This window comes from Myxocyprinus asiaticus, chromosome 40 (assembly GCF_019703515.2).
Source record: "Myxocyprinus asiaticus isolate MX2 ecotype Aquarium Trade chromosome 40, UBuf_Myxa_2, whole genome shotgun sequence".
Taxonomy (NCBI): domain Eukaryota; kingdom Metazoa; phylum Chordata; class Actinopteri; order Cypriniformes; family Catostomidae; genus Myxocyprinus; species Myxocyprinus asiaticus.
Window position 1 is genome coordinate 24280773 of NC_059383.1, and position 14901 is coordinate 24295673.

Genomic DNA, 14901 nt, shown 5'->3' on the forward strand with positions numbered 1-14901 from the left:
CTCAACACCATGGTGCTAGTTAGTGTTAACTAACTCACATGTACATGAATATCATTTCATATATAATATTCAATATTTACACTGGGATTTAGCTAGCCTCATTTTCTCAATTCTCAAAAGCCTACGTGCTCGTAAGACACACCTCAAGTTTGGGATCGTCCAATGTGATGGTGACGATGACAGTGACGTAGGAAGGTCACTTTAAAGCCTCATGAATATTCCATGATATTCTAATAAGGCCGTTAGCAAAGCCACGCCCCCGGTAGGGTTGATTCTTCCGAGCGGTCACGTTGCTTTAGCATTGAAACGGGAGACTTTCGACAGTAAAGCATTCTTTGCATCCTTCTCCTCAAACACTCATCTCCTAAGCAGGTAGGTAACTGATTTCCTTTAAATAATATATCAATATATATATATATATATGTTGTTGAAGTGTGTTGTTGTGAATGAGTGAAAAACCCTTAAACAGTCAATATTTTAATGTAGAAACGAATGTTTTGTTAAATTCCTTCTTAAATATTATTTTCAACAAAGTCCAGCTATAGTTTTTTTTTTCTCCCTTTGCATTGCCTCATATAAACAGAACTGAAGGTACATCATCCAACATTTATACAACCCATCTCTCATTCATTTCGCTGTTAAATGTTCTTCTTCGAGGCTTCAGAAAGCACCCAAAGTCACTGTAAAAAGATAAACATCATTAAATCGACATTCATGACATTCACTACCCTGAGCACGGGCTTCGACACCAGCATCACATCTCTTCCGATTATTTAGTTGAAGTAGAGCTAGCAGACAAACCGAAGACGTGTTAATTGTAATTAGTTAAACGACACCCAAATCTATAGGTATATGCACATAATGCATCATCGTTGTAACACTATATGCATTTATGGATGCATGCGGCTGATGTCTGCGGAAGAATGTGTGGTCGATCGGCACGTAGGCACTTCCTATACGAGACAGCAGCAGCTTAGCTTTAGCCTAGCTCAAATACAGCCAAACATGATGGAAAATAACGTTGTCTAGAGCGATTTGATTCACTGATACACACTTTTAGTAGTAGTTCACAGCGAACGCGGAACAGAGCAGAGCGCATGACGGTGTCTCGAGACGCTGAACATTAACCTGACAAGACATCTAAAAAAAGGCACTCCTGCAGCGCCAACCAGTGTTCTGAAAATCTGTGCTACCTGCTCAGGATGTTCTACTACCAGCACAGCAGTAAAAACAGTGATTTGTTAAGTTAAAACATGGGTAGCACATGTCGCGAGGCACGGGAGAACCTGTCAGCATGTACTACAGCATGACGTGTTAACCTAGGTAGCACATCTTGTCAGGCAGATAATACCTATCAAGATGTGCTACCAGCAGAACTATCAGATAGTGTGAGAAGGTGTGAGGCTGTACTAAGCCCTGGCCTAACCCTGCCCCAAACCCTAACACTATGCGAATATAGCGTAGGTAGCACATCCTAACAGGTAGCATATATTTTCATATATCAGAGACGCGTTTAGGTGTGAACGGCCCCTTACATTATGACATTATCATCATTATAAACAATGAAAGGTCGTACGTCTAATGTAAGATTGGTCAAAACTGTCCTTCACACGTAATGTTTCCATTTAAATCCCAATTCATATTTATAAAATATAATATGAATATCCCAAAATGAACAAGAACGCTCCTGTCATAACTGTAAGCGAGATATAGATGGGAGCGTTCCAGTTGCGTCGCGTGACTCGCTTGCAGTGTAGATGGTTTGTAATGACTCACGCGTGCCATGTTCTCATCCTCTCGTGAGCCGTGTACGTGCTGATGGTGGCGTCTCTCCTCTCTGGGCACAACAGGTACATGCATGCTGTGTATTGCTGAAGGTTAAACGAACTAAGCATATGACCAAGACTAAGCACATCAAGATGTACAGTTCTTTAAACGCTAACCCACTGCACTGTCAAAACATGCCCTTTATTTCTATATATGTGCTTATTTGCTCTTTTACGTGACTATTACATTTCCGTTGGCATGACAACATCTGTTCAAAGACAAGACATCCTTAATGCTTCGGCTTTGACTATTTCTAAGTCTGCACAGTGTAATACTGGCTTAGGGTTTGGTCTCTGCATGACACCTTTTTAAAGGGATGCATACTAAATCAGTCCATTACTTCTGTCTCAAACATCTTCTTTGAAAGGCATCTTCTATAAGGCTTCCCACACTGTGATGTCACCACTTTTACAAGCGGAAGGGGGTGTTCTTCACGCCCATGATAGATTATAGACAGATTGGCTCATCCATCTGGCTATTTTTACTCTTGGCATCCAAGCATCAGACTAGATTAAAGCCTTACAACCATTCATTTGATCTACTGTGTGATTTGTTTAAAAACAGTTGAGAATTAAGACTGTAACTAAATAACACAGACATGCAGTGTCTAAACAGTATCACCATGTCTCATCATAATGTACTTGCATCAGAGTCACTGATGGCTCTTTATAAATGACAAGCTGATTTATTTTTCTAGGAAGCAATTCTGTTGTGTTCTGTTAAATATTATATAATAAACTATGTGAAATTGGCAAGCAGTCAAATGCTGAATAATATATAATACTTTATTAGTATGTATGACCCCTGCAATTTCTAGGCCTGTTTAGTTTTATTATTGGCAACATTTTTATGGATAGTATTAATAATAATGGAAATTCATCAATAATATATATTTTAAGTTTTGGGCATTTTGCTATGTTATTGATCGAGATGGAGAATGAAGAATTTAGTTGGTGAGGAATAAGGATCTGGAAAATAATGCAAGCCAGACTCAAATTTGTGTCGCTGCTATGAGCACCACTTGCAAAGACGTTGGAATATGTGGAGTTACTGTTAAAGGAATATTCTTGGTTCAATACAAGTTAAGCTTAATCAACAAAATTTGTCGCATAATTTTAATAAAATAAAATAAAAATCCAAATTGTCCCTCCTTTTCTTTAAGTAATAAAAAAAAGCTAAAAGATTTGGGTTACAGTGAGACACTTACAATGGAAGTGAATTGGGCCAGTCCATAAACATTAAAATACACACTATTTCGGGGCCTGGGTAGCTCAGTGGTAAAAGACGCTGGCTGTTCCCTAGTTCGAATCCCACGGCGTGCTGAGTGACTCCAGCCAGGTCTCCTAAGCAACCAAATTGGCCCGGCTGCAAGGGAGGGTAGAGTCACATGGGGTAACCTCCTCATGGTCGCTATAATGTGGTTCGTTGTCGGTGGGGCACGTGGTGAGTTTAGCGCGGATGCCGCAGTGGATGGCGTGAAGCCTTGTCTCCGTGGCAATGCGCTCAACAAGCCACGTGATAAGATGCGCGGGTTGATGGTCTCAGAGAGGAGGCAACTGTGACACCCGGATTGAGGCGAATCACTACGCGACCATGAGGACTTAAAAGCACACTGGGTAGTGGCCATTCCAAATTGGATGAAAAAGGAAAGAAAATAAAATAAAATACTCACTATTTCAAAAGTATATGCGCACAATATTTTTGGTAACATAATTTTAGTGTGATAACATCACTTAACCTTTTCTGTGTTGTCATGGTGACAATGCTGTAAACCCTAAAACGACCATAAAAACAGAGATTTAAACAACTTTACAGCTCAAATAATCCACAAGTTTTACAGAAGAATTAATGTAAGTGCTTTTATAAAATTATAAGCTTCACATTTCTGTCTTTAAACCCTCCAAAATTTGGCTCCATTTACTTCCATTGTAAGTGCTTCACTGTAACCTCGATGTTTGCATCTTTTAAAGAAAAGGAGGGACATGTCAAAATAAATTAAGGAAATCAACATTGTCACAGTTGCTGTCAATTGAGCTAAACTTTGATTGAATCCTGAATATTCCTTTAACCAAGTCACTGGCCAGAATAATATTTGTACAGTGAAGCTAAGTAGCTACATGAAGAGCATGTAAGACTGCGTATTGTAAAATATTAAAATGTAATCAGCATACTGGTTTACTCCTTAGTACATTCAAGTGCTATGCAGTCACATGTGTGATTGGGCTTTCCTACCATACCAGACCATGCCATACATGTAGTGACATTGTGTTGCAAGCAAAGGGCAGGTGAAGGTCACTTTATTTAGGGCCATAGTCTGCGGCCACCTCCTGGTCATCATGGGTCACTGACTGTGGTCACAATTCAAAATGATCTCCATTTGCCCTTTGTTTAGGGTGCAATATCAATTAAATGTAATGATGTTATGGAGAAAAAGACAATGTTCTGGCAATTAGGCATTGGCATTTCTCTTGTAAATCAAAATTAAACAGGTGACATTTTCGTATAGAATGTGAGATGCCATTTTGTTAGAGGAGTAGTAAGAGCATGCTTTAACACAACCCTGATTATTTTGAATTTTCTGATGAATGAAATAAGAGGCAGCTGTAAACCGTGTTTTTCAGTGGAAACTTCCGCTGTTTAACAGAACCAATGAAGCAAACTGGTTCACAGGGCTCGTGTTTCTACAGTGCCGTAGCCCAGTCTTCAGGGATATGTGTACTGTTGTCACCTTAAAGGGAAAGTTCACCCAAAAATGAAAATTATCTCATGATTTACTCACCCTTGTGCCATCCTAGATGTGTATCACTTTCTTTCTTCTGCAGAACACAAATTATGATCTTTAGAAGAATATTTTAGCTCTGTTGGTCCATTCAATGCAACTGAACGCTGGCCAGAAATTGTAAGCTCCAAAAAGGACATAAAGGCAGCATAAAAGTAATCCATAAAACTCCAGTGGTTAAATCCGTGACATCAGAAGCGATATGATAGGTGTGGGTTAGAAACAGATACATTTTTTTGTCCTTTTATTTTTTATTATAAATGTCCGCTTTCACATTCTTCTTCTTTTGTTTTTGATGATTCACATTTTTTGTGCATATCACCACCTACTGGGCAGGAAGGAGAATTTATAGTTAAAAAGGACTCAAATATTGATCTGTTTCTCACCCATACCTATCACATCGCTTCTGAAGACATGGATTTAACCACTGGAGTCGTATGGACTACTTTTATGCTGCCTTTATGTCCTTTTTGGAGCTTCTGGCCACCATTCAGTTGCATTAAATGGACCAACAGAGAATAAATATTCTTCTAAATATCATAATTTGTGTTCTGCAGAAGAAGGAAAGGCAAACACATCTGGGATGGCATGAGGGTGAGTTTATGAGAGAATTGTCATTTTTGGGTGAACTATTCCTTTAATAACACTGAGATAAACCTGATGGTTGAGCATAGAAATACAGTGGTAACCAAGATTCAAGATAGAGAATCGACAACAATCTATAAGACAACTGTTTTGTTAAATCTCTCATTAAAATCCACAGAGGAGTGTGTCTAGTTAATTCATTTCAGTAACATACATATAAATAAACATATAAATGTGGGGTAGTTAGTAAGAAATGTAATCAATATGGTTCTGTGTTTAACTTAGAGATTACTTAGCCTAATTAGGTTATCATTCTTGTTGTTTTCTTAATATGTACTTTAATATACATTTATAAATCAGTGCATGAACTGGCCCATTTGGGTCTCAGTGCATCCAACTGTGATTTACATCCACACACAGGCCAGCCAGTTTGTGCCGGTTTCAGCTCATTCCATTGAGCACAGAGATGGGGGAGCGCTGGACCAATGTGAGAGTGATCAATATGCAGCCATAAAAAGGACTTAGACAAGCAATAAACTGCACTGTCACTGTGAAATATGACAATCAATGGAGTGACTGAAAGAAGGAAAAAGACAGCTAGCATAAGAAAGGATCTTTTTAAAATAACAATGCCTGTAAAAAAAAAAAAAAAAAAAAAAACATGCCCTTTAAATGAAATGTGGTGTTAATAAAGTGTTCTAAAAACATGTAGTAACAGATTGTCACAGACACTGGGTCATGTCTAATGGGGATGGACAGCAGAGATTAGACGGGTATGATTGCATAACCTCTCCTGCCACAATCGTTTGACAGAGAAGTGCTGGGGGTGGTGGCTGGGTGAAAATGCTCTGCTGGCCTGGCAGCACTTTTGTCTGAGTTATTATGCAATGCAGCCCCACTGGAAAGCTGTAAGGGAGAGTGGCCAGGAATTTTAACAAAACCCTTTTTTTATACCCTGAATAATGGGACACATTTTTGTTTAACCGTAGCCAGCCGTTTAGTGTTTCCAGGAGACAAATTTGTTGTTCCTTGGGTGACTTTGGTTTCCTTGGATAAAAGACAGAGGTATCTAAGGCTGCTTGGAGCACTGCCAGTTTCCCAAGCGAGTCAAGAATTGGTTCCATAAACAGATTGTTTCATTATATCTCTTTATATAGCTATGTATATTTAACTTAAAGCAGAAGTGTAATTTCTGCGGCAGACAGAATTGCAAAAATAATGATTGTTTTCAAACAGGTCACCTGTACACAACCCCCTCCCCCCCACAAACAGATAGTCCTGCCCCAAACTCATACCATTGTGCTTGGGCTGTTCGGGATGCTCAAAAATCAGCCTATTAAGCCTACAATTCTGATGAGGTAGATGAAATGACATCTGTGTATCTGTCGCTCTTCTGTCACAGGTTGCTTTGAGCTTCAGACATCATGACGCACCAGTACCCCGCACTCACAACTGAGCAAAAGAAGGAGCTGCAGGACATCGCTCAGCGCATCGTAGCTCCTGGAAAGGGCATCCTCGCTGCAGATGAGTCCACAGGTCACCTTACTTATATCAAAATAACACACTTGGTAACACAGTAATAGTGTAGTAGAGACCAGGGTTTCTCCAAGATTTTTAAAGCAAGGATCCAGTTCATAACCCCAAATTGTTCACATTGTATTCTGGCAATTACATTAGTTAAGGCCATTTACTTCCAACAATTTATATTATTGATATGTAAATGCTATCACAGTACTGAACTTTAAAAATACCTAATGTGATTTAGATAGAACAGCATGTTTTATCATGTTTTTTCATCAATAATCAAAATGTGCATGTCAAGCATCTAAAAATACTATGGAATACCTGAGTCATAAGTGTTTAATCGGCAGGAAAATACTTACTAAATGGCATATACAAACACAGATAAACTTTAAACTTGGCTCGCCCATGTTTAGCAAGCTTTGCCGCTGCATCACCAAACGGAACTTGCGAAGCTTTCAACATTTATACGTATAGTCAATGGTGTAACTTCAATAGCTTTTTTTAGCCTATCGACATTGCTGATTTGGTTCTATATCATTTGCCAGTTTGAGAAACACTTGTATAGACAGCAGCTTGTTGCCTGCAATGATCGAAATACTCATGTCTGATTTCTACCAGTTCCTCTAACACAACAATATGAATGTGTGCGTCTATACAGGCAGCATGGCCAAGCGCTTGAACCCCATCGGCGTGGAGAACACAGAGGAGAACCGCCGTCTGTACCGCCAGATTCTTTTCTCCGCTGATGAGCGCATTGACACGTGCATCGGCGGTGTTATTTTCTTCCATGAGACCCTCTACCAGAACGCTGATGATGGCACAAACTTTGCCCAAATGATCAAGGACAGGGGCATTGTTGTGGGAATCAAGGTACAAGGCTGTTTCATTAGTTCAATTTAGTCTATCTATCTTGAACTTAATCTCACGAAACCTGTCAAGAAATGTTCAGGTCACCAAAGCCATAAGGTAAAAAAAACATATATAAAATAAACATATATTTATATATTGCATAAAAAAATTATTCCTCAAAATACAGTCTGTATTACAGTAAAAAAAAATTTTTTTTTATTAAAATCAATTATTGTTTAATTAAAGGCAGTTTAACAAATGCTACCATGATGTATAAATAATTTATAAATACTTTATTTTTTTATTCATGGTACATGATGAGAATAAGACTCAATTTCACGTTACAGTAATGAGAATTAGGGGTTAAAATGAGCTTTATTTTCCTGAAAATGTTACAATGGGAATTTTGTTTTAAAATTTAATGGTCCTCAAGTGTCAGTGATGTATGTATATCTTTAAAACCCAGTAGCGTTGTACGTGTATAATAGCAGTGCTGATCAGGTTAAGAGAATAGAGTTTATAAAAAACAGCAGCCAGAGGATTAGATGATCTGGTAAAAGGAGGTTGTTCATGTTTATTTTTGCATGTGTTTTGTGATATACTGTATACGTGATATACAATTGTATACATTTGAAATATTTTAAATTTTCAAATGATTTGTATGGTTGTTTTGTATAGGTGCATAAATCTAGTTTAGACAGTTTTTTTTTTTTATTTTATCTCAAAGCTGTTTATTTATTTTACATTTTAAAGTTGGATTACTGGATTATTGACTCCTTGATAATGCTGCCATGGAACTTTCATCCTAAAGAAAGCCCCTTTCTCCTTCATTATAGGTGGACAAAGGTGTCGTCCCACTGGCAGGAACAAATGGCGAGACCACAACACAGGGTAAGCTTGGAGAATATTCACAGTTTAAACATTAGCTAAAAATTCTGATAACTATCTCGGCAACAATATGTGATGGTGTACCTGTGTGTCTTCAGGACTTGATGGGTTGTCAGAACGTTGTGCTCAATATAAGAAAGATGGCGCAGACTTCGCCAAGTGGCGCTGCGTGTTGAAAATTAGTGAAACCACCCCCTCAGAGTTAGCAATCATGGAGAACGCCAACGTCCTGGCTCGCTACGCCAGCATCTGCCAGCAGGTGAGCTCCTTAAAACCTTTACACTGAATGTTATCTCAAAGGCAAGAACTCTTACATGTTAGTAAGGAAACTGTTGCAGTAAGAAATATATACAAAGGACTTGTTGCATATATATTGTATGTATATACTCGGTGTATATAGTTTTTATAGTTAGCTAACCAATGGAGTGTGTTGTCTTTGCAAGTATTTTTGAAAAGTAACGTTCACTGTTTGTTTGTTTTTTCAGAATGGCATTGTGCCCATTGTGGAACCAGAGATTTTGCCTGATGGCGACCATGACTTGAAACGCTGCCAGTATGTCACAGAGAAGGTACATGAAAAGTGAGGAGAGTGTAATAAAAAACCTTTTGACAGTTTGAGTTTAAATTCAGGAACATTCCATTTCAGGCTCATTTGAACATTCCGCGAATGTAAATCTATGGAAATTGTGGCGCAAGTCCGATCAGTTATAAAAGATATAGCAACCAGAGCCGAGTTCAGTGAATTTAGCTTAAAAGCTCTTGATGAGTTACAGTCAGAAATAAATATCTAATTATCTATAATTATCTTTGTCAAGCCAACATAATTATAGCTATATTTAGCCCAGTATCCAACCACTATCTTCCTGTTCCCATTCATCTCCAGGTCCTTGCTGCCTGTTACAAGGCTCTGTCTGACCATCACGTTTATCTGGAGGGTACTCTTCTGAAACCCAACATGGTGACTTCTGGACACTCCTGCCCCACCAAATACAGCAGTCAGGAAATCGCCATGGCAACAGTGACAGCCTTGCGCCGTACCGTTCCCCCCGCAGTAACTGGTGAGTCACAATGATTCACTCAGTTTAATGCAGAAGGCAGCATTCTAAAATTTAACGTAGAGGAAAACTGCAACAAGTGGGAAAGCCAAGCTTTAATAGAATGAATAAAACACTTATCAGTATGCAGTGATGTCACAATACCATTTCAGAAATGCTACATAATCCATTTTGAAATTTCTCTTCCCAGGTGTGACCTTCCTGTCTGGGGGTCAAAGTGAGGAGGAGGCCTCCGTTAACCTGAACGCCATCAACAATTGCCCTCTGACAAAGCCCTGGGCCCTCACCTTCTCCTATGGACGTGCCCTGCAGGCCTCTGTCCTTAACGCCTGGCGTGGAGTCAAGGAAAACGAGAAGGCTGCCACAGAAGAGTTCATCAAGCGTGCTGAGGTCAGTTAATCAAATAGTTTCCTCGTAATGCAATTTTTTGTCAATTTCCCTCCTTTATTGACTGACTAGTTTTAGCTTGCTTTGTTGGTACTAATTTGCAAAGTTTAAAAGGTGAAGTATGTAATTTTGCACCACTAGCGTGACGAAACGGGATTACAAAAATAATTATAGTTTTGAAAACAGGTTTCCAAATACTCCCCCATCTGCCATTGGTTAAAAAAACAGATAGTTCCTGTAACAGTTAAGGACAGGCAAGGAGGAGGCAGGAACTGGCTAAACAGTCAAAGTAAAGTTTAGTATTAAACTCAACATTAAACAAACACACACATGCAGCGTGCGTCCCTCCCGAACTGGTGTCTCCAGCTCCCCTTTATCTCGCTCTCCCGCTGATCAGCTGATTCAGCGCCGGCCATGCCCCCTCATGGCCCAGCCATGCCCTCTTCCTTGTCACACTTCTCCCCCACCCGATTCAGGCCGGGGCACCACTGGACTGACCTACTTCCTCCCCCCCCCCCGGAGGGGAGACGCCGCCCTTCCAGACGTTCTGTCAGCCGATGGTCCGCCCCACCTCCTGGGAACCTGGGGGAGTGATGAGGGGAGGCGTGGGGAGAGGGAAAGGGCAAGCGAGAGACACGTAGAAAGAGAGAGAGAGAGAGGAGAGAACTTGCCCACCGGTTCACTGACACGCTATCACCCAGTCCTCAACCGCTCCTCCCCTCTGGCGGAAGGAACCTCTCCTCCCCTTCTCGGCAGATGGCAGCTGTTCCTCCGGCTCTCGGCGGCCGGCAGCAACCCCTCTGTCCCCAGGCAGAAGGCCGCGGCTACTCCTTTGGGCAGACGGCAGCGGCAAGGACTCCATGTCAGCGCCTCCCTCCCGGGTTTTGGCACCACTGTAACAGTTAAGGATGGGCAAGGAGGAGGCGGGAACCGGCTAAACAGTCAACGTAAAGTTTCATATCAAACTCAACATAAAACAAACATAAACACGTACAGCGTGGCCACGTGCATCTCTCTCTCTTCTGAACTGGCGTCTCCAGCTCCCCTTTATCTCGCTGTCCCGCTGATCAGTTGATTCAGCGCCAGCCGTGCACCCTCACGGCACGGCCATACTCTCCTCCTCATCACAGTCCCACCCAAAACTCACACTATTGGTAAGCAATGGTGCTAGCACCACAGTGTTTACACTTTTTCTAATTCACCTACTAATGAATTACTTTAGTTGTTTCTTCATATTAAGTTGGAATAAGGATATTTAAAATATATGTTAACATCCAAAAGAATACCCACACTTCACTTTAAATCGACGATTGCGTTACGTCTTATCCAATTTTCGTGAGCATGCTAATTCTAAGTGCAATTTTTGTGCCAGTGCAAAGCACAAGTGGGTGTTGGTGGGAGCGTTTGTGCTATTTGTGGGTGTATGCATACAAACTGTGTTTATATTGTATGTTAATGAAGTGGCACAAAGTGCAGTTTGCTATTTTCTTGAGAAATTGGTCCTTGTGCCAAGATGTTTCAAAAGAATTCTAAATTCAGCTACATTTGCAGTTTGGAGATTTCACCATCAGGTGGTAATAAAGCTCATGTTCAAACTATAAATTAAAAATATAACATGTCCCTGATGTTTGCCATTTTATGAACCAAAAATTCATGAGATTTGTGTTAAAACCTATCTATAGCGTCACACACAGGAGATGAGCACAATCACCAGCAGAAGTGTAATCGAGGTAATTTGATTAAACTTTAGAATAAAACAGAAAACACCACGAGGGTGAAAACAGGGTAAACAAAAGAAAACTAAGGTATACACTGCAAGAGTGGAAAAAGGGTCAAGTACAGCAAACTAAAAATGTCTTCTTAAAACTCCAATTTCAAGGAGCAAACAAAAATTGTCCACAAGAAAGGTGCAAGATCAAGAATCACTCAGAATATTCTTCAGCACATGAAAATCAAGCTCAAGTATTGAGTTCAGTTTGGCAGGGGTTTAAATATCCTGTGGTAATCAGTCTCAGGTGCATGTACTGACATGATGATCAGAATCAACTCTCAGGATCAGGGTGGAGTCACACCGCTGTAGTTCTCCTCCGTCTCCCACTCTGCTGCCATCTGGTGTCTGATGTAGGTATGATATATAGGTCATGGTTTATTTTTCAGTTATTATTAGTTTTTATTTACAATTATACTTATGATCTAATTTGTATTGGTATTTTTCCACCTGTTGTCGTAGTGATTTTAAGTCACTGCAAAAGGTACTGGTGAAAGAAGTTGGAAAGGATAAAATGCTTGGATTTGGTATATGATTTTTTTTTTGACTATTTTGATTATGTTTTCGTTTTGTTTGTGTAATTTGAACTTAGAAATATTTGTGGTTATTTTTTTCATGTTACAATAATTGAATTGAATTTTTCAAAATCAAAGTAGAAGTGTGTGCTGATACAATCACTGGTAATACTAGCCATGATTTTTGTGTCAGTAGATGACAATCATTAATTATACATACATTCCCTATAATTTAATGGTGTACATCCAAATTCATATCGAGAATAATATTTTCTAAGCGTATAAAAGGAGCGTGCTCATATTTCTATTCTTCTAATTATTTGCATACAGTCCATTTACACTTCCAACTTCTTGTGAATGTGCTGTCTTTGTTTATATCACTGGTGCTTGACAGGGAATGGACAGCATAATAGGACACAAATGCTACTATAACTGGAGAAGAACCTCTGAATTAACTGCACTTGACCCAGCCCACTAGCGTGTTGCACTCGTATTCGCCAAACCCACTTGCACCTTGACGTAGCGCATGCTTGCACGAAAATACCAAAACTTTGCACTTATGACTTATGGCATAGCGCTGCGCTCAATGCATGCACTCTTAAAATAGGGCCCTACATGTGAGAGCACAAGTAAATCTATTGGGCTTGCAGTAATAATAGAGCTAGAATTTATTTCTAACAAGAAATTGTTAGACCACCATTTGGCGAGAAACATTGTTTCGTTATTTGTTAATGTAAGGTCTGTCTAAAACTGCTGATTCAGACAACCTAAACTGACCTTTGTGACCTTTCCTCAGGCTAACGGCTTGGCTGCTCAGGGCAAGTATGTCTCCAGTGCAACTGGTGGATCAGCAGGACAGTCCCTTTACGTGGCCAATCATGCCTACTAAACATCCTGCATCCCAGATTTCAGCATTCGCCAGCCAATAGTATAGTGCACAGCTGCTACCCTTCCTGTCACCAACCAATCACAGGCCTGTGCTGTCTTCTGTACTTTAGGGTTGTCATTACAGTGTCTCATAATGTATCTATTTAAATTGTATTAAACTTAAGAAATGGAAAGGAGAAAAAGGATGTTACGCAGGAGATTGAGATTAATCATTCTTATTTTTTAAAAGTTCTAGGCATGGTTTCATTCCATGATCAAGGAAGAACAGTATTTTTTTGTGGCCAGATAGCTGGTTATAAATGATGTATGTATACGTATGTTTTTCAAAATTCCAGGAGTTCCACAAAATTCCACCGTTTTCTTTTAGGTTCCATACAAGTCATTCCAATTCAGGCACCAGCCACCAGTTGACGTGTCACATTCCTTTCAGTGCAGTTGGGCCTCATCAGTCCTCCTAATGAAGACATTCTGTCATGTGTGGGTGATTTGATTACAGAAGCTACAATTTATTCTCCCAGCAGGCAAAGTTTATCATATAGGGAAAGAAACCGAGTATGTATAATTGCTCAGTAGTCTTGGCAGCCTCACAACATGATTAACTCCACCAGACTCTGGGGAATATTAGGTTGAGGTGTGTTCATATATAATATTAATGATTGATCTGGGCAGTATGTGTATACTGAAGAAATGGAATATAAAATATTTACAACATTAGTTTGAAAACATCGATAGTTATTTTAAAATTGTGCTCGTATTGTCTGCTTGAGTGTATCATGCTCTCCTTCTACTCCCCTTATTTGTGACAGTGCGCTTCATGAATAATTCAATTCTATTGGCTGTAAAGGCGGAGCTTCTTGGGAGGGGAGCAGTCACTGGTGAACAAATTGTGATACTGTGATTTGATGTTGTCCTCTAAGCACTTTGTGTGTCAGATAGTAAAAACTAAAATAAAAATTACTGTAAAACCTCAGATCCTGTTCATTATTATTTCACACATGCTGCATACAAATTTTTCATCTGGTGTCGTGCAATCACATACTGTGGTTATACACTCATTCCAATCGATCGTTTTCCTGAACCAGTTATGGTATGATCACCTGACAACTGAATACACAGCCCTGCTGCCTGTCACTGAATGAGTATTTCCTCTCCTAGAAATCTGCTGATCTAAGCATGTTTATGTAGTTGTAGATTGTAAACATGTAGGATAAGCCCCAAAAGGGCATATCTCCTATTGCATCCTTTCACCTTATTATTATTTGTTATTTCTTTAGTAAGCATTTTGCATAATAAATGTTCAGTACTGAAAGAGTAGAGGGGATTAAAGGTATGTCTAATTGCATTTAAAGTTTATGAAAACCAGTTTCAGAAATTAACTTTTCATTAAAGGGCAGTAATTGTCCCTTGGATTTTATCCATTCATTTCAAATACTTCAGTTTAATACATTGATTTACATAGTTCACCATCTGAATAATTGCACTGAGAATACATTACCTCTTTCCCATAAAATTAAATCAACATCAACTCATATTGTATGCCATAATGTGTATAACTAGGCCTATAATAGAATATTAGAAACTACATCAGTTGTTAAAAATTAGAAATAAACAGAGGAATTCGTTACAGGGTAATTTTTTGCCTTAACATTTTCTATTTTGGGGGCATCTTTGTCACTTTTCGGTGGCTATTTGCCCTGAGCCCTCCTTAATTTCTGACCCTGATGCAAACTCCTTTTTTTGATCCGCATAAATATTACTCAACATCTTGTCAAAATGACTGCAATTTATTACTATTCATATAAACAATATAAATACATAAAATATTAGTCATTACCT

The 14901-nt window shown here is 39.3% G+C and overlaps 1 protein-coding gene across 1 annotated transcript; it reads left to right on the forward strand.

The window, feature by feature from the left end:
- Positions 1-227: 227 nt before the first annotated feature.
- aldocb (aldolase C, fructose-bisphosphate, b) lies at positions 228-14035 on the forward strand. Its single transcript, XM_051681186.1, has 9 exons — positions 228-372; positions 6594-6727; positions 7374-7585; positions 8401-8455; positions 8551-8711; positions 8938-9021; positions 9336-9510; positions 9698-9897; positions 12974-14035. Exons 2-9 carry the CDS (start codon positions 6616-6618, stop codon positions 13064-13066), a joined length of 1092 nt encoding a protein of 363 aa, XP_051537146.1. The 5' UTR covers positions 228-372; positions 6594-6615; the 3' UTR covers positions 13067-14035.
- Positions 14036-14901: the final 866 nt, after the last annotated feature.